The sequence below is a fragment of the Gracilinanus agilis genome, chromosome 6 (assembly GCF_016433145.1).
Source record: "Gracilinanus agilis isolate LMUSP501 chromosome 6, AgileGrace, whole genome shotgun sequence".
NCBI classification, from domain to species: Eukaryota; Metazoa; Chordata; class Mammalia; order Didelphimorphia; family Didelphidae; genus Gracilinanus; species Gracilinanus agilis.
The window spans coordinates 297,568,205-297,590,060 of NC_058135.1; the positions used below are offsets into that span (position 1 = coordinate 297,568,205).

Sequence of the window (21,856 nt, forward strand, 5' to 3'; positions counted from 1 at the left end):
TGGCATGTCTGTCAGGGAGGGAATGGGGGTGGGGGCAGTGCCCAGGCCCTGGCATGCTCTGACACATGCTGGCAGCATGCATGCCGCACATACACACACACGAGCACGCCTCAGGCACCTCTGTGATGGTCATCTTCCAGGGAATGGCTCCAGGCACCCTCCTCTGTCAGACAAATATTTTGCCCCATGCCAGGCCCAGACGCAGAGCTGGGAAGAGCTCCCACCCCGGGGTGGCAGGTCGCACACACAGCTGGCTGTAGGAGAGGCTGGGATAGATGTAACAAAGCCCAGAGAGTGGGCGGGCAACGATTCCCACAGGCAGCCAGCTGTGATGGGCCTGGGCTAGTCCCCAAGGGGGAGCAGGGAACTGAGGTGTTACAGGCACAGAGACCTGCCTGAGCAAGAGTGTGGAGGCGGGAGAGGATAGTGTGGGTGGAACAGAGGAGGGAGAGAAGCATGGCCTTCTCTCCTGGCTCCTGGGAATTAGAGAACAGCTGCTCTTGGGGCTCGTCTGCCCTCTTGGAGTCGGGGGGCACTGGAAGCTGGGGAGGCCTTCCTCTTCCCCTTTTCCCACGGCTCCTCTCTTCTTGCCCTCAGCCATGTTCTGTGACTTCTACAACCCCCATGGGGAGTGCGACTGGCACTACCAGCCGTGTGGAGCACCTTGTCTAAAGACCTGCCGCAACCCAAGCGGGAAGTGCTTGGTGAACCTACCTGGGCTAGAAGGTACCCGCAGCCCTGGAGCTTAAGCTCCATCCCCTCTCGAGGAGGAAAAGGGAAAAGCCAGGACTTGGGGCAGCTCTCTGGGAGGGGTCCGCTGAGGGTCCAATTGTTCCCTTCATTTCTGACCTAGTCTCCATCATCCAGCCAACGAGCAATCATCCCAGGCTTCCTGTAGGCCAGGTGGACTCCCATTATAGAAGGGTCTGAAAGCCCTCATCCTCAGAGAGCTCACGCCCTAAGGGGCGTGGGGGCGTGATGGTGCATCATTGTTGTTCCCTCCTTTCAGTCAGGTCTGACTCTTTATGACCCCATTTGGGGTTTTCTTGGCAAAGGTATCGGCCAAGTGGTTGGCCATGTCCTTCTCCAACTCATTTTACAGATGAAGAAACAGAGGCAATCCGAGTCAAGTGATTTGCCCAGCTAGTGTCTGAATTTGAACTTAGGTCTTCCTGACTCCACAGCTACATCACCTAAACTGACTCTATGGTACACACACATGCAATGTAAATGGAAGGCAAACTCAGAGAGAAGGTACTAGCTCCTGGGGGACCCAGGAAAGGCCTCTGGCAGAAGGTAGGCCTGGACCTGAGCCTTGAAGGAGGCCAGGGAAACTAAGAGGTGAAAGTCAGGCTAGACAACATCCTAGGCATGGGAGACAGCGAGGAAAGATGGCATTGTGTTCGAGGACCAGTCAGGAGGCCAGTGTCACTGAGCTGAAGAAGACGTGTCTGGAAGTAAGGTGTAAGACTGGAAAGATGGGAGAGGGCTGGGTTAGGGAGGGCTTTAGATGCCAAACAGAGCATTTCATATTTACTTCTGGAGATAATAGGGAGCCAGTGAAGACTACTGAGTAAGGAGGTGCCTTGGTCAGACCTGCGCATTAGGGAAATCATTTTGCTGGATGATGGACTAGAGGGGTGGAGGGGAGACTAGAATCAGAGGGACCCATTCCCCCCCCCAACCAAGCAGTTAGTTGCAGTTATCCAGAAGTGAGGTGGAGATGTCTGTACTAGAATAAGGGCAGAGTCCCAGGAGAGAAGGTGTATTAGAGATGCTCCAAGAGTGAAATCCACAGTAGATACTGAGAAGCGAAATTAACAGGAGATGTTGAAGAAGTGAAATTGACAAGAAATATTGCAGAGGTGAAATCAACAAGAGATGCAGATGAGGTGAAATCAACAAGAGATGCTAGGAGATCCTCCCATATAAGGTCATAGTTTGTCAGGCCCAGGGGAGATGAGGTCAGTACAAGGCTGAGTGGGCCTTGGATGATGGCTTGAGGATTGTTGATTTCCCATTAATGACATTCTAAGATGGAAGGGGAAATTTCAGGAGGAAAATGATCGGCGCCCCCAGGTCGCCAGGGATAGCGTCATGTGAAAGGCGTACAAGGAAGAAAGCATGACTGCAGACTGTCTTTCCAACATTAATAAACACAGAAAGCGTTTGGCCGGGGGAGCGAGCAGGGCTGGGTCTAGAGGGTCTTGGGATTCTCTACAGAAGGGGTGGCCACTGCCCCAAGAGCCACCACTCCCTGCCCAAGGGGAACAAAGGAGAAGTCTGGGGCCAGGCCTCGGTGTGAGGCTGCGGGGCACGAGGAACCAAAGGCTTAGGGAGAGGCCAGCAGCTCCGGAACAGCCTCTTGGAGAGCCTGGGAGAGGCTCAGTTAGACAGAAACAGAATGGCTTGCTGCAGCAAATTCAAGGTTCAGGTACACGAAGGGCTGTAGGTGGCAGATGGTGGGAGCAATCCAAGTGCTGATTGGTGTGAAGGGGCAAGGACTTGAGTCTAATTGTTAAACTGGTTGACCAAGGAGCAAAGATGGGGAAAAGAAGGAGATTTTTGCCTGGGGCGGGGACCAGTCACAGTGAGGATTCTGGAACTCAGAGCTTTCTCAGGTTCCAAGGTTGGGGAGAAGGGAGAGGATCCAAGGTGCAGCCCCATATGGGCTGTCCTGAAATTTGACTTGTTCCCAATCAAAACCCTGACCACCAATTTCAGACGTCTCCCTTCTTCATCATGCCTAAGGCAAGCTGCCAGTCACCCCCATCCCCATGGGGATCAGAGAACTAGCCATGGCTTGGAATTGACAGTCTTTGGAGTCCCTCCCAACTCCGGGATTCTGGGAACCTATGAATGAGGTTTCTAGTTTGGCTTCTAGAGACCAGATACTGCCAACACAGGGTTGGAGACCCCCTGGTTTAGGCCTTAAGGGAAGGAAATGGATGGCGATGGTCACGTGGGAAGCTAGGCGGCATGGTGCTCAGAGAGCTTAACCTGCAGTCAAGAAGACATGAGTTCTAATCCCTCCTCAGACCCTTAACAGCTGTGTGATCCTGGACAAATCACGTCACCTGTCTGCCTCAGTTTCCTCCATCTTAAAATGGTGCTAATTACAGCACTTACCTCCCAGGGTTGTTGGGAAGGTGAGATGAGATCTTATTTGTAAACTATCACTTAGCCCAGTGCTTGGCACATAATAAGTAAAGCCTTACAAAAATTATCTACTATAGGGGTTACTGTTGTTCACCCCGGGGGCTGGAACTAGCTTAACAGTCATCTAGCCCATTGGGGCTATTTCCTCTGCTTAATCATCACCATTCCTCTATGGCCTCACTGTCTTCAGACCATGCACCCGGGGCCCTTCCGCCACAGGAGGCAAGGCCACAAGGTCCTGACTTTCAGGTTGAGTAGACACTAGAACATGGCACAGTGGGAAGGCCAGAGGTGGCCTGTGCTCCTCCTTGCCCTCTTCCCCCACCCCAGTATTAGGTAATGAGAGAGGTCAGGCTTTAGGAGGATCTTGTGCCTCACCGCCTGCTGGCCTATTGAGAGAGCCCAGGGGAGATGGCCCCCTTGAGAGTTGGGTTTTTCCCCCCAAGGGAGCTGAGCCCAGGTCTGACAGATCCAAAGTCCCACCTGAACCACAAAGGATGGGCAAGGCCAAGATCTCTGGGCTGGGGCAACAGGGAGCAGCCGCTCCTACTCGTGGCTTTGCCACAAGCACTGTGCTGTGTGATTTTAGACAAGCCTGTTCCCTCCTCGGAGCCTCCCTTTCCTCATCTGTGAAATGGAGAGATGGACCTGAAGGCTTCCTAAGGAATGTTCAGAGGCCTCAGTCAGACCCAGGCTTGGTGGAGGGCCTCAGAATCATGGATTCTCCTCAACCTGTCCCTGACTGCAAGTCTCAGCCCCATCTTCTAACATCCTCTGAAGGGCCATTGACATGTTGCTTCAAGGCCTCGGGTTGGGGAGGGATCCACCATATTCCCCTTAAGGATGGCTTTCTTGTTAGGGACATCAGGATTACACAGGATCTCTCTCCCTCATTGCTCCTGGTTCTGCCCCTAGAGACCAGACAGAACCAGCCCAAGGCCTCCTTCCCATGACAATGCCTGAGGACAGTTCTCCTGCCCCAACCCCAGCCCCAACCTTCTCTTCCCAGCAACCTTGGACCTTCAAGACCTTTTGCTGTCTTAGGAGAGAGGGCACTGTCTATCATGCACCTTCTCTTCCCTGGGCAGGGGACCTCTCCCTGAAGCTTTGTCCTTTTCTATCCAACCTAGGCTGCTACCCAAACTGCCCTGCTGAGAAACCTTTCTTCAGTGAAGATGAGATGAAGTGTGTGGACCAGTGTGGCTGTTATGATGAGGATGGGAACTATTACAAAGTGGGAGACCGAGTCGTGAGTCCAGCTAATTGCCAAAACTGGTATGTAAGAAGGGCTGCCTGCCCTTACTTTGGGCATGGGGAGAAAAGTGCCCAGAATGGTCCCTGAATTCCCCACAAAGTCCAGTGGAGTGATTCCATCCAATTCTACAGCCATTTATTAATGCCTCCTGGGAACAGAGTGCCCATAGTGGGAGTGGGGGATGGGGGTGGATTGGGGGCAATCAGGAAAAACTTCCTGAAGATGGCACCTGAGTGATATACATTGGAGAGTGTATGGGCTTCTGAGATGGGAAGGGAAAAAAGGGAAATGAATGTATTCAGGGCCCAGCTGAGAGTCACCTGACAAAGGGGTGCTGTGTCATTGGTTTTCATCCTTGTGGATCCTCTTCCATGCCCCACATCTTCTCCCCTCTCCTTCTCTCTTTCCTAGTAACTGCACTACAAGCGGCATACAATGTGCCCAGGACCAGAATGGTGAGTAAGTGGCCCAGATGCCCGGGAACAGGGACTTGGCTCAGCTGACAGGGCTCAGATAATGCCATTTGGTCTCACGTCTTTCCAGAGTGCACCTGCTTGTATGAGGGTCACACGTACCATTTCCATGAGGTCATCTATAATACCACTGATGGCCTAGGGGCCTGCCTCATTGCCATCTGTGGAGACAATGGAGAGATCAAGCGAATGTCTGAAGACTGCCCTGTGCCCTCCACCACCGTGCCATTCACCTTCACTACCAGTGGCGTACCACGGTCCACCGCAGGTAATATCTGGGACCATATGGGCAGTGGAGCATGTATCCTCCCAGGGAAACCATCATTTGAGATAAGAATGATTAATAATAAAAACAACAAATTAATGAGAATTACAACAATGGGTCCCTGCCCAGAAGCCAAGAATACTACCCAGCAGAGCCACTATACCAGTGATTCCCAAAGTGGGTGCTACCACCCCCTGTTGGGTACTGCAGCAATCCAGTGAGGTGGTGATGGCCACACTTTTTTTGTATTACAATCTATTCTGAGTTCAATAAATAGTTTCATAATTTCCAGGGGGCACTAAGTAATATTTTTTCTAGAAAGGGGGCGTTAGGCCAAAAAAGTTTGGGAACCCCTGCACTACAGCCACATTTATTCATTCAGCCAAGTATTTGGAGATGTCCAGAACAGGAAATAAACATTTTCTTTTTGACTTGGATGTTTAAAACCTCAAAATTCCAGAATAAGAATGCTGGGAGGGCCCTTGAAGACTACCTAGTCCAGCCACCTAATCTTTTTCTTTAAATCCTTACTTTCTTAGGAACTCTAAGACAGAAGGTTATAGGCTAGGCAAATAGGTTAAGTGACTTGCCCAGCGTCACATAACTAGGAAGTTTCTAAGGTTAGATTTGAACCCAGGCCCTTTGTAGCCACCTACTCTTATAGAGAGAGGAGGATTGCTCTGAATCTGAGAGCTAGTGATGAGCAGAGAGAGGGTCAGATACTGGATCTGTTAGCTGCCAGCCAGCAGCTCTGACCCCCATGAGGACTTATTGAATTCTCTCCCTGGTCCTCTGAGTCCTGCTGGCAGCTTCCCAGGAGCCTCAGAACTCTCAGAACTCCTGGCTGGGACATCAAGGGCCCCCACATTATTCTATGTGCACATCCTCTGGAGAAAGTGCCTTAAGAGTTCTCCAGCCAGAGATCTCTGGGGTCATCCATCACCAGGGAAGGCAGTGATCAGTGCCCCCAGGGGGGAGCTCTACTGTGCCAACAGGATGGCAATCAGGTGGGGGTAATAGAATCTCTCCAAAGAGGCCACATGGTAGAAGCCCTGAAGATAAGTCTCAGCCCTGACATTTCCTAGAAGTCTGACTGGAGGCCATTAAAAGCTGCAGTGGAGCTTTCCATAAGCACTGTATTGATGGGATCTCATGTGATTTTCACAAAATACCCATAAGGTAGAGGATATTCTCATCCCACTTACAGATGAGGAAACTGAAGCTGAAGCAGATTAAAATGACTGGCCCCCAGCCATGTAGGAAATAAATTCCAGAGGTGAGATTCAAACCCAGGGTTCCCTGTTTCCAAATCCATGGTCTTTTTCATTAGTGCTCACATCCTCTCCTGTCTGGTCTCCCTTAGGAGCCACCATTCCTTTGAATGATGTTGCTGTGAGGAGAGCCGTTGGTAGTGTGGAAACGGGTGCCCTGTTGGCATTAATCCCAAGGACTGTACTCCCCAGGAGAACAGGTCCACAAGGGATCTCCCTTTCTGTCTCCCTGCTCAGGGCCAACACCCACCATCTCAGCAACTTCCACTGTGTGTGTACGAGAAGTCTGTGAGTGGTCTGACTGGTATGACGGTAGCACGCCGGAATCGGGGCCGCAAAGTGGAGACTTTGACACATTTGAAAATCTACGGCTAAGTGGATACCAAGTCTGCTCTACTGCCCGCGATGTGGAATGCAGGGCCCGGGCATTTCCAAACATGTCACTAGAAGAAGTGGGACAGAAGGTGGAGTGCAGCCTGTCCCGTGGGCTGCTATGCTACAACATCGACAACCCACCCTTGTGCCATGACTATGAGATCCGGATGTTGTGCTGCCGCTACATGCCTTGTGAAGGGTCCACAACCTTGATGACCAGTTCATCAGTCACAAAATCCACAACCACAGTTGCAGCTTCTACAGCCTTGACCTCACGGATATGGTCCACCCCCACTGCGGTCAGTACTACTAGTGTGTCCTGCCAGCCTCGGTGCCAATGGTCTGAGTGGTTTGATACGAATTACCCCAAGTCAGAAGCGCTTGGGGGGGACATCGAGACATATGACAAGATCAGGAGCACAGGGAAGACCTTCTGCCAGAACCCCCAGGAAATCCAATGCCAGGCAGAGAACTACCCTAACGTACCTATTGAGAAATTAGGACAAGTTGTTTATTGTGATGTTCACTATGGCCTCGTCTGCTGGAATAAAGAACAACCAGGATTATTCAAAATGTGCCAAAACTACAAGATCAGGGTTCTGTGTTGTGATGACAGCCATTGCATTGGAAGGACCTCAGCCACCCCACCAGCACCAACACCACAACTGACCAGCAGCCTGGGGACTGGCACCACACCACAGCTGTCCCTCACTACCATACATACATCAGCCACCACTGCGACCCAACAGTCCACAGGTTCACCTCCAAACCCAACGAGAATCATAATGACCACTGCATCTCCATCAGCGCCTACTTCAGCTCCCCCATCTCCCAACACTGCCATCAGCAGCACAGCAAGGACCTCGGGAGCGCCAGTATCAACGCCCTTGGCTACAACAACCAAGATGGTGGTGACAACAGCAAATTCTCCCAGCCCAAAGCAGACCACGGTCAAGACAAGTTCTCCCCACATCCATTCATCTACAGAACCATCACGGACAACAAAGGGCCAATCCACATACTCAGAGATCTCTACAGCACCAACACGACTGAGCACAACTCTGGGGCCACAGACTACTACAGCAGGTTCTCTTGGCCCCACATCAACCTTCATAACCTCCTCACCAAGGACAATCCCAGAGGTCACAACCCCAAGCTCTACTCCCTGTCAACCAAAGTGTGAGTGGACTGAATGGTTTGATGTGGACTTCCCAATTTCTGGAATCAACGGGGGAGACATTGAAACATATGAAAATATCAGGAAGGCAGGAGGAAAAATTTGTCAAAAGCCCAAAAAACTTGAGTGTCGAGCTGAAAATTTCCCTGAGGTGAGCATTGACCAGATCGGACAGGTTCTGCAATGCAACCCCAAATTTGGGCTGATCTGCAGAAATGAGGATCAAAAGGGGGAATTCAATATGTGCTACAATTTCAACATCCGGGTGCTGTGCTGTGATGACTACACACACTGCCCTTCCACAGTAGCAATGCCAACAACCCAAACAAGCTCCCCTTTCTCACCAACCTCCACAATCATAGAACCAACGCAGACTCCATCAACAACACTGAGCACAACTCAAAGACTGATCACCTCCTCTTCAACATGGACAACATCTACAAAGACCACTTGGACTCCACAAAGTGTTTCTGTGCAAGGCAAGAGTACAAGCCATACTTCCTCAGGATCTCTTGGCACAACTTTGAAATTTACTAGTACCAAGCCCTTGTCAGCCCCAATCATTACAAAAACTATTCCACTGACCCTTGGTCAATCCACAACAAGAACCTCCCCATCTCTGACAAGCACAGCATCCACAGAATCGGCTCCCCGAACGACATCCTCCACGGAATCGGCCACCCGGACGACATCCTCCACCAGCGTCACGACCACCTCTGCCAGCTCCACGCTCTTGGCCACCTCCTCTCAAACCCCAAATGTGAACACAGCGGGCACCAAGCCAACACAACTCACCCGAGGCAGGACCGAGAAAGTTACCAGTGTGGTGACACCCTCCACAACATCACCTGCTGCCTCCACAGCAACAACCCCTGCAGGAACCTCACCTGTGGCGGCTACCACAGCAGGACCAAGCACCTTGTCAACATCGCCCTCTCCTGAGGTCACCACACGGACAAAGGCGACTCCCAGGTCCCTGGGCACAAGCCCTTCTTCTGGAACCACCACCACGGCGACATCAGCCACAGAGTGCCAGCCCAGGTGTGTGTGGACCAAATGGCTTGATCAGAGCTACCCCATCCCTGGAAAAGATGGAGGAGACTTTGAGACCTATGACAACCTCCGGGCCGCAGGGGAAACCATCTGTGAGAAGCCTCAGGACATCCAGTGTCGGGCAGAGAAGTACCCGAATCGGCCCCTCAGTCAAGTGGAACAAGTTGTGCAATGCAACGTCACTTTTGGCCTGATCTGCATGAACCAGAACCAGGCTGAACCCACCAAGTACTGCCTGAACTACCACGTCAGGGTGCTCTGCTGTGACGACTACAGTCACTGCACAACCACCCCATCTGTGCCACTTACCACCACATCTACCATGTCCCCAACAGGCTCAACCTTGACCTCACTCAAAGTGACATCTTCCATCCCCCCCACCAGAACCCCAACGTCAAGCTTCTCCACCCCTGTACCTTCCAGTCCAAGGACTGCCCCTGTGACCACCCCTGCTTTGCAGACATCCACCATCTCTACCTTTTCCACTTCTGTCTCCATTCCTCCTGTGTCACAGACATCCCCAGCGCCCTCAACCTTCACAACTCCATGCTTCTGCCTCGTGGCAGGTGACCTGTTTTCAATCGGTGAGTAGACTTCTCCTCATTTTCACCTTGAGTAAATTCTATCCTGCTACTAGTTTGCAATTCTTTGAAATCCATTTGTCTTACACAGTGGCATTAGGGAAGTTCTCCAGAAAGTCTCACGGCAAAATTCCTGTTTCCTCTACAGCCGTTCACTTGACTAATGTTTCTCCCGCCCCCTCTGCTTCTTGCCTTCTCCCTTTGGGATGCATCCTATGGCCCTCAACACAAAAGAGGAACTTCTCAGATCCCCTTTTCTTTCGCCAGGTGACGTGATCTACAACAGGACGGACAAAGCAGGCTGTAGTTTTTTTGCCATTTGCAACCAACAATGTGAAATAGAAAGATTTAATGGACCGTGTCCAAGTCCCACGTCGGCTGTACCCTCATCCACCCTTCCACAAAGCACTCCTCCTCCAGGTTGCTACGATGTGCACCCACCAAGACAGGTGACGAACACATTATCTAGTCCTTTCCAAAGTGGGTCGGCTTCCTGTGTGAAATAGGCACAATTCTGGGATGGATGGATGAGAGGGTGAATCGCTGGAATAATCAATGGACAGATAAATGGAAAGGATGGGCAACGGGGTGTCTAAATGGATACAGTGAATGAATGGGTGGCTGGATGAGTGAGTGGATATTTCTTTGTTAAAGGCTCCATTTTAATCACAGTTCTAAGCATTAGTGATCGCTCCTCCCCTCAAGGAGCACACACTCTAATTCCAAACCTATGGATGAATAAACAAATGGATGCGCAGACAAATCAAACAGAGCGACAGGATTGATGAAGTTGATGGAGAAGTCAATGGATTGTTGTTAGTAGTTAGTAGGGATTTTTGTACATAAGGACAGAAAGCAGGTGGATGGATGGAGGGAGGGATGAATGGTGTAATCTATAGAAATAGTCATTTTCTAAAGGGACAAACTGCTTTTTGCACCTATAGAAAATGGCTGACTATGGATGGATGGATGGGTGGGCAGATTGCAGGATTGCATAGGGCATCAAACATTTGAATTGAAATCAGGAAGACCCGAGTTTGAATCTGGCTTCAAATAGATACCAGCTGTATGACCCTGAGCAAGATCCAGTGTCTCTCAGGCTCAGTTTCCTGCTCTGTAAAACAGAGATAATAATAATGCACGTCTCACAGGGTTGTTGTGAAGATTGAAAGAGGCCATCCAGAAGAGGGCTTTGCAAATCTTAAAGCTGGCTATTAAATTAGATAAAATCAATCAATCAATGAATGAAAGCTTAAAGCTGGCTGTTAAATACTGGCTATTGTATTGTTGTTATTAATTCCTAGACAGAACAAATGGTCAATGGATGAATGGATGGAGATCCAGATGGATGGATGGATGGTTGCTGGGTTCTATATTTTTCTTCATGACTTACTTTTCTCTCAACTCCTTACAGTCTAGTTTTGAAATTCTACTTCTAGGATGAATGTGCCCCCTCCAAAGTTGTGAGCAGTCTCTTTAATATTCAATCAACTGGCTTTTCCTCCACCATCAACCTTTTTGACATCTCTTTGCAGCTTGTGGTCCTGTTGACCACCCAGACCCCTGCATCTTCTTTCCTCCCCTGGCTTCAGAGGGACTGCACTCGGTCAATTCTCATCTCGCCTCTCTAACAGCTTCTTTGTTGCTTTGCTGGTTTGTTCCATTTGCATTTCCTCCGTGTTGGGATTCCCAAAGGGGCCTGTGTGGACCTCACTCCTGTTCTCTCTCTAGACCCCAGCATTGAGAAGAATATTGTCTTTCAGCCCAATACCTACAGCAATCATGGGGATAGAAGTGGAGGCAGGGTATCAGGACAGATAACGCAGAAGCCATTTCTCTGAGCATTTCCAGGCACAGTCCCCGTTCCTCGCTATGTGTTCCACCCTCTGCTTACAACCAAAATGAGTTTATGCCTCTGGCAGTGGAGGTGATGGGCAAAGGAGCTGAGGATGGGCTGGAGAGATGGGAGATGTGGGGAAGAAGAAGGTCCCGGGGCTGAGCTCCCAGATGGAGAGTGTGGCAGGAAAGGGTCTCCCAATGTACGCAGCTAGGGACAGTCACTTACAGTATGCAGTTGGAAAAAGCCAGGGGGGCTAGCCTAGTCCTGGGGGTGGGGAGATCCAAGAACCGTGGAGGAAGTTTCTCCTTGGCTTCCCACTGAAGGTCCACGGGCTAGGCTCTGGGCACGAGCCTTGGAATGAACACTGCTTTGGACTCCGGGGGCTGGCCCCTGACCAAGCCAATACCTGGTCTCTATGTATTCCTCACAGCCTGGAGAGCAATGGACCAGTAACTGCCAAGACTGCGTCTGTGACAACAGCTCCCTCACAGTACAATGTAGACCCGTGCAGTGCCAGGAGCCCACGCCACCCCCCAACTGCCAAAAGGGCTTCGTCATAGTCTACCAGCCTCGGGCAGACAATGCCTGCTGCGTGGAGGCACACTGTGGTAAGTCTTGCCAGGACTCACCTCCCTGGGCCTCATTCTCTCACCTGTAAAATGAGGAGGCTGGCCTAGATGGGCTCTGAGCAGGTCCTAGGATCAGGACCATTTTACAGAGGAGGTAGATGAGGCTCTCCAAGAGAAGGTCACTATGTTCCTTGAGAGCAAGGGCCATTGTGTTCTCATCTTTCTGCCCCTCCAGTCAGACAGCCATTCAAAAGCAGGTGGTGGGGAGGGAGTTCAGCTCAGGACCTCAGGACACAGCAGAAACAAGAGACATGGACATAGAGAAGCCCAAGAAGTACTCAGCCAGCAAATAGATCGGTTTGGCTGAGGGGGGGGCCACATTGTGGACAGCTTTGAATGGCAGACTAAGGAGTTGGACTTCCCCTCCAGACATCCAATCAAGGAGCATTTATTAAGCACAAACCATGTGTCTGGCAAGATGCTAAAGGGAGGAAGGTCTTGCTCTTGAAGAGCCCCCACTTTCCTGGGGAGTCACAGCACGTTCCAGGTGAGGAAACCCAGAGAGCTACAAGACCTCTACACATCGATGGGGCAGGAGTGGTCAGAGAGGCTGGGACAGAACTCTGAGCTTCTTAGGCTGCTCAGAGGAGGGATGGAAGGGGGCAGCCTTGGAAGGTTTCTGGCCAGCCCTGAATTCTAGGAGGATCACTAGCAGCTGATGACCATCCGACTAGAGGAAGGTGACCACCGAGGAGGGCCCTGGAATAGGAAAAAGTCCCAGGGAGACATGCCCAGCTGTGGGCATGAAGAAGAGATTTGGGGACAGAAGGAAGGGAATACAGGATTGAGGAGGGAAAGAGTGAAGATGGTGCCCGGGTTCCATGTCTGCGTGGCAGGGAGGAAGAGAGCACCCCAGACTCAAAGAAGGACTTGGATTGGCCCCTGGGCTGACTGAAGGGTTGGCAGGACACATGGTGCCGATGCCCCGTGGGCCTGGAGCTCAGAAGAGAAATAAGGGCTGGCAAGATTCCAGAATGGTGGGATGGGTACTCAGGGCAGGAGCAGAAGATAGGGAAAGGCTCGCGCTGCTGAGATGGCCAAAGGGGAGTTAGGGGCAAGGGAATCATGGTTCTCTAGGGGTGTGCAGCTTTCTGCCCTGGGCCCAGAGAGGGTGAGGGCAGGAGAAAGTGAGAAAAGATGGCTCCACCTAGCCAGGGAGGCCAATGTTCATTTGCTCATTAGACAATTTGTTCACTAGACAAATCCAGGATTGGCACACTGCTTTCCATAGGAGAGTTCTAAGGATCTGGAAGCATTCTAGAGGCAGGTGGGCTTTCTAGTGCGCTTAGTTTAGAACATGGACACCTGAGTTCAAATCCCAGCTCTACCACTTACTAAGTGTGTGACCCTGGGAAGATCACTTTCCCTTTGGACTGCCTCAGTTTCTTCTGTAAAATGGGGACAATATGAATCATCCTAGCTCGGTCTCAGGGCTATGTTATTTTAGGCTAGTCCTGACCTGTTAATTTGCTGACCGTGTGACTTTGGGAAAGTCATTTAACTCCTCCGTTTCAGTTTTCCCATCTCGTAAAACCAGCATGAAAAAAACTTTCTTTCTTTATGGGGAGAGAAGCCACAGGGGAGCCTAGGCACAAATATCAGGGATGCCTGGGGATGCCCCCTTCCTCTGGCACTGGCATTCCCTTCTGAAAGCCAGGAGGGGGGGGGGGGAGAGGCACTGACCATTCGCAGACCCAGCAGTAAAGTTTGCAGAGATGCCCTGAGAGCAAGAGGGGAATTTCCCAGAATCCCTGAGCTCTCCCTTCACCTGTGGCTCATTCTCCCACTCTCCCAGTGTGTGACCCGTCCACTTGCCCACAAGATCAGCCAAGCTGTCAGTCCCATGAGGAGTCGTTCAGCATCCTGCCTAAAGGCGACTGCTGTCCTGTCTTTGGCTGCCGTGAGTACTGAGCTCTGGGCCCCTGGGGACGCTCGGGGCCAGCCTGTCCTATCCACGTGGCCGTGCTGGGGGGCATCACCGGGGCTCTCTGAGGCATGCTCCAGGCTCCCCTTGCCATTCACGTTCCCCATTCTTGTGCTTCGCAGGAGAGAAACAGTGTGAGCACAACGGGACCACCTACGGGGTGAGTGAGCCTCCTCGGCACTGGGGCCTCCACAGTCCTCAGAGACCCCCCACGATCACGCCTGGGGCCAGCTCCCAAGGGAAGAAGCTGCTCAGGAGCCATTCCCTGGGGCCAGGGGGCAGCTCCCACAGGGAGGGAGGCAGAGACAGACATGCTCAGGCCCTCAGCATGGATGGGCTGAGCTGGGGCCATCCAAAGAGGCAAAGGAGCCAAGCCCTGCCCCCGAGGGGCTCACCATCTAATTGTTGGGGGGCTCAACGTGCAAGCAAATATATCCAGAGCCAGCTGTGTACGGGATGGCCGGCAATTGAGGAGGGCTGGGGGAAGGCTTCCTGGAGAAGAGGGTCTGTAGTGGGGACTTGAAGGGAGCCGGGAGGTAGAGGAGCAAGAGGAGAAAACCCAGAGGCAGAGCCAGAGAGAATTCGGGTGCCCAGAAGGGAGCTCTCTGTGCTTGTCCCACGGCCATCTGCTGTGGGATTTGGGTCACCTCCTGAAGCTTCTCCGTGTGCCATAGCTGCCATCTGTACAGTGGGCCCACTCAGTGGCACTGAAGCCACTCTGAGCAGCACCCCTGGGAGGGGGGAGAGGAAGGCAGATGTCCTCCGTTCCCCCAGAAGAGCAGCTCTTAAGGAGAAGGGCCCCATGGGAAGACGTGTCCTGGTTCATGGTTCCTCGATGGCAGCCGCCTTGGCCTGGCGCGGACCGTTCACTACTTAAAGAACCTTGGCCCCTCCTCTCCTTCAGCTGCTCCGCTGGGGAAGCTGGTGCCTGTGTGCCGTGGGTGCCCGGGTGGGACTGTGCACCAGGTTGGCCATCGAAGGATGCAAGTGTGCCCGCACCTTCGTAGCCAGCTCTAGGGGAGGAGCGGGGGAAGCGGCTCACTCACTGCTCCCACGCAAGCATCCCTCCTGGCTGGTCCGGCAGGTTGGCAGCCGTCCTCAGCTTGCCACCTGCCTCATCTGGGAGGGGGGCCTCCGTCCCTCCCTTCCCCCTGGGCAGGGTCCCCGGGAAGGCTGGATGCCGCTCTTTCCCCTGACTTGGTCTCCTTCCTCCCAGATTGGGTCAACTGTCCCCTCAGACCTGCCCTGCCACACGTGTACCTGTCACGCCGAAGTGAAGCCGGACACCAACAGCACAGTGTGGTGTGAGGCTGAGCCATGCTCGACCACCTGCGGCCCGGTGAGCCCCAGCCTCTTCCCTGGCCAGCCTCGTCTCACCCTCTCCCCGTTCATGTGATTCTCCTGGTCTCCCGGAGGACCCCGAGCCGGCTCAGCATGGCCAAGGGATCTGCGGCCCAGGGGCCCCCTCGGGAGGGCCGGTCATCAACAGCCTCGAGCTCACGTCTTCCCCTGAGCTCCTCCTCATTTACCCCTGCTTCTCGGGCCTGAGGCAAAGACACCCCTGAAGTCAGAGGACGCGGGATAGAGTCCCAACCCTGAGGCAGAAGACCCCTGTCGCCCAGGGCAAATCCCTCCCCTCCCCAGCCTCAGTTTCCTCAGATGAAAAAGAAAGAGTGGCTTGAGACACCAACTCTGCCATCTCAGGGTCTGAGGATCCAGGGAAACTCCAGCCCTATTTTGGGGGGGGCTTCACAGTCCACATAGGAGAAAGCCTGGAAGGCTCAGCAGGAGCTGGGGTGCCAGGGGGTACACCAAAGGGTGCCAGGCTATAAAGGCTGCCCACCCAAGCCTTAAAGGAGCTTTAAGGGAGAGCCAGGGGCCTGAGGTTGGCAAGGGAAGCCTCCTAGGGGAGGACACGCTGGGGCTGAACAAAACCCCCTGAAAGTTCCCTGAACAAAGGAAGGCACAGAGGCAGCCATGAGCCAGCCCTGCCCAGGCAGGTAGGCACAGGGTGGTGCAGAGAGCCAGCAGGAGAGGAGGCGAGACGGGCCTCGACTGCCACCTAAGAAGGTGGAGCTTTGTGCTATAGGCGGTTCCTGAGCAGAGGCCAGGGTAGTGCTCAGACCTTGCTGAGACAGTGGGTGCAAGATGGATTGGAGGGCAAGAGACGGGAGGCTGGCGATGAGGGAGGAGACGACTGCCACGGTCTAGCCACGGGAGACACGAGAGACCCGAGGGGGGCTCACCTGGAAGAACAGCCCTGGGGAAGCTGAGAGAAAGCTGCCAGGAGGACTCAGCCCGCTCTCTGCTTCTCGCCGCAGGACCAGGAGTACCAGGTCCGCCCGGGCCAGTGCTGTGGGCAGTGTGTGCTAGCGGTGTGCCTCACCCCAGATGGACAGAGGATTAGGGTGAGACCCCGGAGGGCTTGGGGGGACCTTTAGCGCCCAGGCATTTAAGCAGGGGAGGGCCCTTGGGGCCCAGGCCGCAGGCCAGTATGTAGGCACTGACTCAAGGGCAGCCTGTGGAAGCTCCGCTCAGTCCCGGGGCCTTCTCCAGAGCAGATGTTTACTCTCTGCCCGCTGTCGAGGGTTCTGAGGCAGGCAGGCACGTGACCCCCTTCCCCCTGGCACTGCAGCTCAACGAGACCTGGGTCAACAGCAGCGTGGACAACTGCACGGAATACCACTGTGAGAAAGTGGATGGACAGTTCATCCTGTCGCAAAGACCCGCCAAGTGCCCAGACGTGCCCTCGTGCAAGGTATCGCTTCCCTCCCTCAGACTCATGGCACATGCCAGGACAAACACAGGCTGCCCAAGTCTCTCCAGGAGCCTGGCACCATCTCCAAAACTGGCAAACCCAAGCACCTTCAAATTGTCTGATGGGGTGGCTCGGGGGTGCCATGGGGTGCAGAAAGCTGGCAAGGAGTCTAGCCTCAGACACTTGCTGTGACCCTGGAGGAGTCATTCACCCTCTGTCTGCCTTGATTTCCTCAAGGGTAAAGTGGGGATGACAAGAGCATTTCACTGACAGGGCTGCTGTGAGGATCAAATGAGACGGCATTAGTCTCAAAGTGCTCTGCATACAGTAGGCGCTAAATAAATGTGGACTGGAGGAGGAGGAGAACGAGGAGGAGGAGGAGAATAGTAGCTGGGGACAGGAAGGAAGCCTGGTGTGAACCCCTCAAGGCCCACCCAGACCAATGCCTCCAGGGCCCCTGGGCTCCAGACCCCAAGCACCTTTGCCCCTTGCCAGCCATGGAACCTCCAACCATCTGAGCCCGTTTCCTCCTCGGTGGGAAGAAGGGATCGCCCTCCCTGCCCTTCAGGCTCTCCTGGGAGGATCGCAGGAGACTGAGGCCCAGAGTCCCCTCTGGGGGGCTCTTGGTGCTTCTGCTGCCAGCTCTGGTGTCCTGGAGACCTGCCCCCCGCCAAATTGGGGGTCCAGCCTCCCCGCACTGCCCTGTCCAGTCTCTAAAGTCTTCCACTTGCTGTGCTTTGCCTGCAGGGAGTCCTCAGGAAAGTTGGCTGCTGCTACGAATGTGAGGCGGTTGAGGGTAAGTCAAGGCAGGGCATCTGTGAGTATGCCTGGGACCCCAGAAGTGTCCGGGCGCTCCAGGCCTCCTCCACCCCCCACGATCTCTAGCCCCACTCACTCCTCACCCCCACTCTGCCCCTGCCCCTGCCTAGGGGTTGGAGGGATGGTCTGGCCAACCTCAGGAAAGGGAGGTTGGACCGGGGCAAGTTCTCTCTTCCTCTTTCCAGAAAACTGTGAGGTTGGGTCCAATGAAACTCTTCTCCAGTACGGCGGCTGCGTGTCAGAGACAGCCGTCAACGTCACCTTCTGTGCTGGGTCGTGCTTCTCCACGTCCATGTGAGTGAGCCACAAGCCCCTTCCTCTTCCTCCTTCCAGGCCAGCCCCCACCCCAACCCCCCCGCCCGCCCCAGAGAGGCAAGTCTGCCTGGAAGTCTAGGCCTCGGCGAGTATCCACACTGGGCGAGATCCTCCCTCATCCTGTGGGCAGCTCTAGCCACGGGTGCAAGCGGAGACGCCCTGCCCGGCTCTGTCCCTGCAGCCTCCAGTCTGTGGCCCAAAGGCCTGCCCTGCTGTTAGGGCAGACCCGATGTGGGAGCACGCGGAGAGCTCTGTGACCGCACGGTGCTGCAGACACAGCTTAGGGGGCTGCCATTATTCCGCCGTCACAGTCTTCCAGCGAGGCGCCAGACGGGCTGCAGATACCAGGGTGGCAAGGGGGAGCCACTGGCCCGTGGCCTGGGCCCAGCTCGAGCCTGCCAAGCACAGACACAGCCTGAGCTCAGCATCCCTCATGAGGCTCCCCACAGTTCTTCGGGGGTGCCTGAAGGACTCAGAAAGGCTTGCTGGGCCGCCATAGCCTCCATCAGGCCAGGGGCACCAGCTGATGCCCCACCTGCCCAAGCAGACCCAGCCAGAGGAATAGCCAGCTCCCAGTCACTTAAAGGGTGGCATCGAGGGCTCCTCTTCGGGTGCCGCCTGCCCTCAGCATCCAGCCGTGGGGTGCGAGCCCTGACCACACTCTCACAGAAGGCCTCAGAGGCCCCCGGGCCATCCTCGATGAGCCACCCTCGGGCGTTCTCGGGCTGCCCGGGGGGAAGGCCAGGGTGGCCCGTACCTGGGGATGACCCATGCCACGGGAGAGGCCCCGAGAGGAAGAGCTAAGGGAGTGCAGAGGAGAAAGAGCCCTGTGAAGGCTCCCGGGGGCGAGCCCAGGAGCGACTCTCAGGCAAGCCGAATGTTCGTGGAGGTTGAGCCGCCAGAAGGCAGGGACACGCGGGAAAGGGAGCAGAGGGAGAGCCCGTCCAGTAAGACAAAGGTCTGGAGGTGCCGGGCGCCCGTGGTCACCTGTCCCAGGCCAGGGTGGCGTCCCCAGGACCTGGCTGCACTCTGCCTTCCTCCACGATGTCTTCTGGGGGGAGCTGGGGAGCACCCGGCGGGTCTTTGGAGAGACGCCAAGCCTCTGGCTCTGCCCGCTCTCGCTGGGTGGCCTGAGCAAGGCCCTCCTCCTGCCGCCAGGGAGGGGGTGGGACTCGCTGGGATTCCTGGGTGGCCCCAAGAGTGCCTTCATCCAGCAGGTATTCTCTGGAGGTGAACGAGATGCAGAGGAGGTGCACCTGCTGCCAGGAGACCCGGGTGCACCAGGAAGAGGTGAAGATGAGGTGCCCCGACGGCTCCACCATCCAGCACAGCTACACACACGTGGATGCCTGCAGCTGCACCCTCGCCTGCCTGCCCTCCCACGACATGCCCTCCTAGGGACCCCGCTGGAGGGCTGGGAGGAGGCTGTTGGGCTGGCCTGGGGCCCAGTGTGGACAGAAACTCTCCTCCGAGTCCAGGAAAGGTTCTCTGGGCCGCCTTTGCCTGCAGTTCCCCCAGCATTCCTTCAGCAGCCCCAATAGGGCGGGCTTGAGAGTCTTGGGGCCTCCCCCTGGCTGGCCAAACACTTTGGGGGGAGGGCCTGCAGGTTTTCTGTCCCAAAGAGGGGTTGGGGGCCCCGAGCTAATGGATGTAGCCTGTGAGCTCCTTGAGAGCAGGAGCTGCTTCTCCCCTTTCTTTGCCTCACCGTGTCTGCATACTGAAAGCCCCTAATAAATGCTTACTGACTACCTGACAGGAGATCTCTGGCCCTCAAAGATGGGAAGGTGGGCCATGGCCCACCGGCCTCAGATTCCCTCGCCCGACTCCCCCCACTAAACACCCCTGGGGTCCTCCAAGGGCCTCCGAAGTCTCACCAGTCATCCTCCAGAAAGAACCCCCCAAATGGGGCCAGACGTGCTCAGTCAGGTCCTAGCTTGCCCCCCCGCCCCTGGCTGCGGTGGGGAGGAGGCTCTCGCGCTTGAGGGAATGTCTGTGCCCTCTCTCGGTCCCCGTGGCTACAAATGTGAGTGGCAGTGCCACCCACCGCCTGCCCGTCTCTGGCTCCCTGGTCCCAGCTCCACGCAGACAAGAGCAGAGGCAAGGCTAAGGAGTGCCAGGCAGGCAGAGAGGGAGAGCAGGGATTCCCAAGTCCTTCTGACAAGAGAAGAGACGGAGGCCTGAGGCAGCCACAGGAGGCCCGATGCAGCCACAGGCCAGCTCCCTGGGCTCTTCGGACCTGTCTGTCCCTGAGAGATGCGATAATAAACTTGCCATGTTCTGGGTCATGTTGGGCTCGGCCTCTTTTTTTTTTTTTGATCTCTAGCTTCTAGCTTCTCCCAGGCTGATCTTGGGGAGCCCCCAGATTGGGGAGGAAAAGCCACCAGGCTGAGACTAGGAGAGATCTTGGGGTGGGGGAGGAGTAAGGACCGGCCACTCTGCCCAGTAGACAAGCCTCGTGGCTCTGGGGGCAAGATCTGAGCTGGATGTAAGAAGATCCAGTCACGCTTTTAGCCCCTCATATACCCTCCTAGAATCAACACTGTGCGTTGTTTCCAAGGCAGGAAAGCAGTTGGGGTTAAGTGACTTGCCCAGGGTCTCGCAGCGAGGAAAGATCGGAGGTCACACCTGGCTCTCCATCCACTGAGCCATCCCACTGCCCTGGATCCAATCAGGTTTCGGTCACAGACTGCCAGTATCATTCACACAGGCCAGCAGGTGACACAAGCACGACTCGTGTCCCCTCGAGCTTTCCTCTCTGGTCCAGGCTCCACATGCCCGAGTCCTTCCGCCGATGCTCAGGGGACGAGTTCAGGCCTTCCCCATCCTTTGGTCCCCCTCGGAGTGCTCCTGGGCTTACACACAGCCCTCCATCTGAGGCCACCCACAAGCACGCTGACTCATCGTTCCCAGTGGCCGTGGCGGCTCCCTTTGTACGGCCCTGCTGGACCCCGACTCAGTCCTGCCCTGCTGGCCGGCCTTCCTGCCTGGCATTTTAGAGGGGGAGGGAGGTCCTTCCAGGCACAGGGGTGCCACGTCCAGGGAACAGCATGAGGCCGAGTGATGGACAAAACAGCTGGAAAGGGATGGGAATGGCCCAGCCATCGTGCCCTCGAGGGGGGGATGGGAGCAGGGAGAGACTGGAGGCAGGAAGAGCATCGACAGGGTCCAGGAAAGGAGAAGGGCCTGAAGTGGGACGGCAAACAGGACCAGTGTTAAAAACGTGAAGGGCCGGACAAAAACGGACAACTGATTAGACAGGAAAGGTGAGGGAGGGGGAACATCGAGGAAGCCCCTGCTCCTATTCTCGGGGGGCCCTGAAATCAGGAAGACCCGAGTTTGGACATTTCCTAGCTTTGTGACCCTGGGCAAGTCACTTGACCTCATTTGTAAAGGGAGGGTAATAAGCAGCCCACCTCCCAGGGTTGCTGCAGGAATAAGAGGAGACTCAGATGTAAAGTGCCTCAAGCACTCCCTACGGGGGGGGGCTCGGAAGGGGCCCCCTCCAAGTCGGGAAAATGCGTATTTCCGCTCTTTTCAGTCACCAATCTCCCCCTCCCCCCCCCCCCCCCCCCGGGAAACCTGCTCCGAGTCTGTCTGGGCAGCCAGAGGCCGGCCGTCCCCTCTTAGCCGCCTCCAGAGAAGAAAACGGCAAAGGGAGGGCGCCGCCGGGACGGTGAATCGCTTCAGATTCGCGTTACAGAATCTCGGCGGCCACAAGGAGCCCTTCACGCCTTCCCGGCCCATTTTCTGCACCGCCTCGGCGTCCCTCCGGTCCCCTCTGGGCCCCGAGCTGTGCTTCCCGGCACTTCCCAGAGGATGGAGGCGGGTCCCTCCTGCTGCCCCCTCAGCTCCCAGCACCCAGAAGCCTCTGCCCATCCTCTCCTTTGCTTCCGGCTCTTCTGGCCACGGCAAACCCTCCTGCCTCTGCTCTCTAGTCCTCACTCACCTGCGCGCTCCCTCCC

The 21,856-nt window shown here is 55.1% G+C and overlaps 1 protein-coding gene across 1 annotated transcript in view; it reads left to right on the forward strand.

The window, feature by feature from the left end:
- The window catches only part of MUC5B (mucin 5B, oligomeric mucus/gel-forming), a 41,118-nt gene extending 22,967 nt beyond the window's left edge, over nucleotides 1-18,151 (forward strand). Inside the window, exons 26-45 of the mRNA XM_044682087.1 lie at nucleotides 598-726; nucleotides 4,290-4,434; nucleotides 4,826-4,869; nucleotides 4,958-5,155; nucleotides 6,661-7,485; nucleotides 7,548-7,977; nucleotides 8,678-9,275; nucleotides 9,413-9,594; nucleotides 10,030-10,058; nucleotides 11,341-11,414; nucleotides 11,880-12,057; nucleotides 13,874-13,978; nucleotides 14,125-14,162; nucleotides 14,907-15,086; nucleotides 15,219-15,341; nucleotides 16,324-16,410; nucleotides 16,638-16,760; nucleotides 17,508-17,556; nucleotides 17,765-17,873; nucleotides 18,076-18,151. Coding sequence (XP_044538022.1) covers nucleotides 598-726; nucleotides 4,290-4,434; nucleotides 4,826-4,869; nucleotides 4,958-5,155; nucleotides 6,661-7,485; nucleotides 7,548-7,977; nucleotides 8,678-9,275; nucleotides 9,413-9,594; nucleotides 10,030-10,058; nucleotides 11,341-11,414; nucleotides 11,880-12,057; nucleotides 13,874-13,978; nucleotides 14,125-14,162; nucleotides 14,907-15,086; nucleotides 15,219-15,341; nucleotides 16,324-16,410; nucleotides 16,638-16,760; nucleotides 17,508-17,556; nucleotides 17,765-17,873; nucleotides 18,076-18,151 — 3,722 coding nt within the window. The remainder of the gene's footprint in view (nucleotides 1-597; nucleotides 727-4,289; nucleotides 4,435-4,825; nucleotides 4,870-4,957; nucleotides 5,156-6,660; nucleotides 7,486-7,547; nucleotides 7,978-8,677; nucleotides 9,276-9,412; nucleotides 9,595-10,029; nucleotides 10,059-11,340; nucleotides 11,415-11,879; nucleotides 12,058-13,873; nucleotides 13,979-14,124; nucleotides 14,163-14,906; nucleotides 15,087-15,218; nucleotides 15,342-16,323; nucleotides 16,411-16,637; nucleotides 16,761-17,507; nucleotides 17,557-17,764; nucleotides 17,874-18,075) is intronic.
- The last annotated feature ends 3,705 nt before the right edge of the window (nucleotides 18,152-21,856 follow it).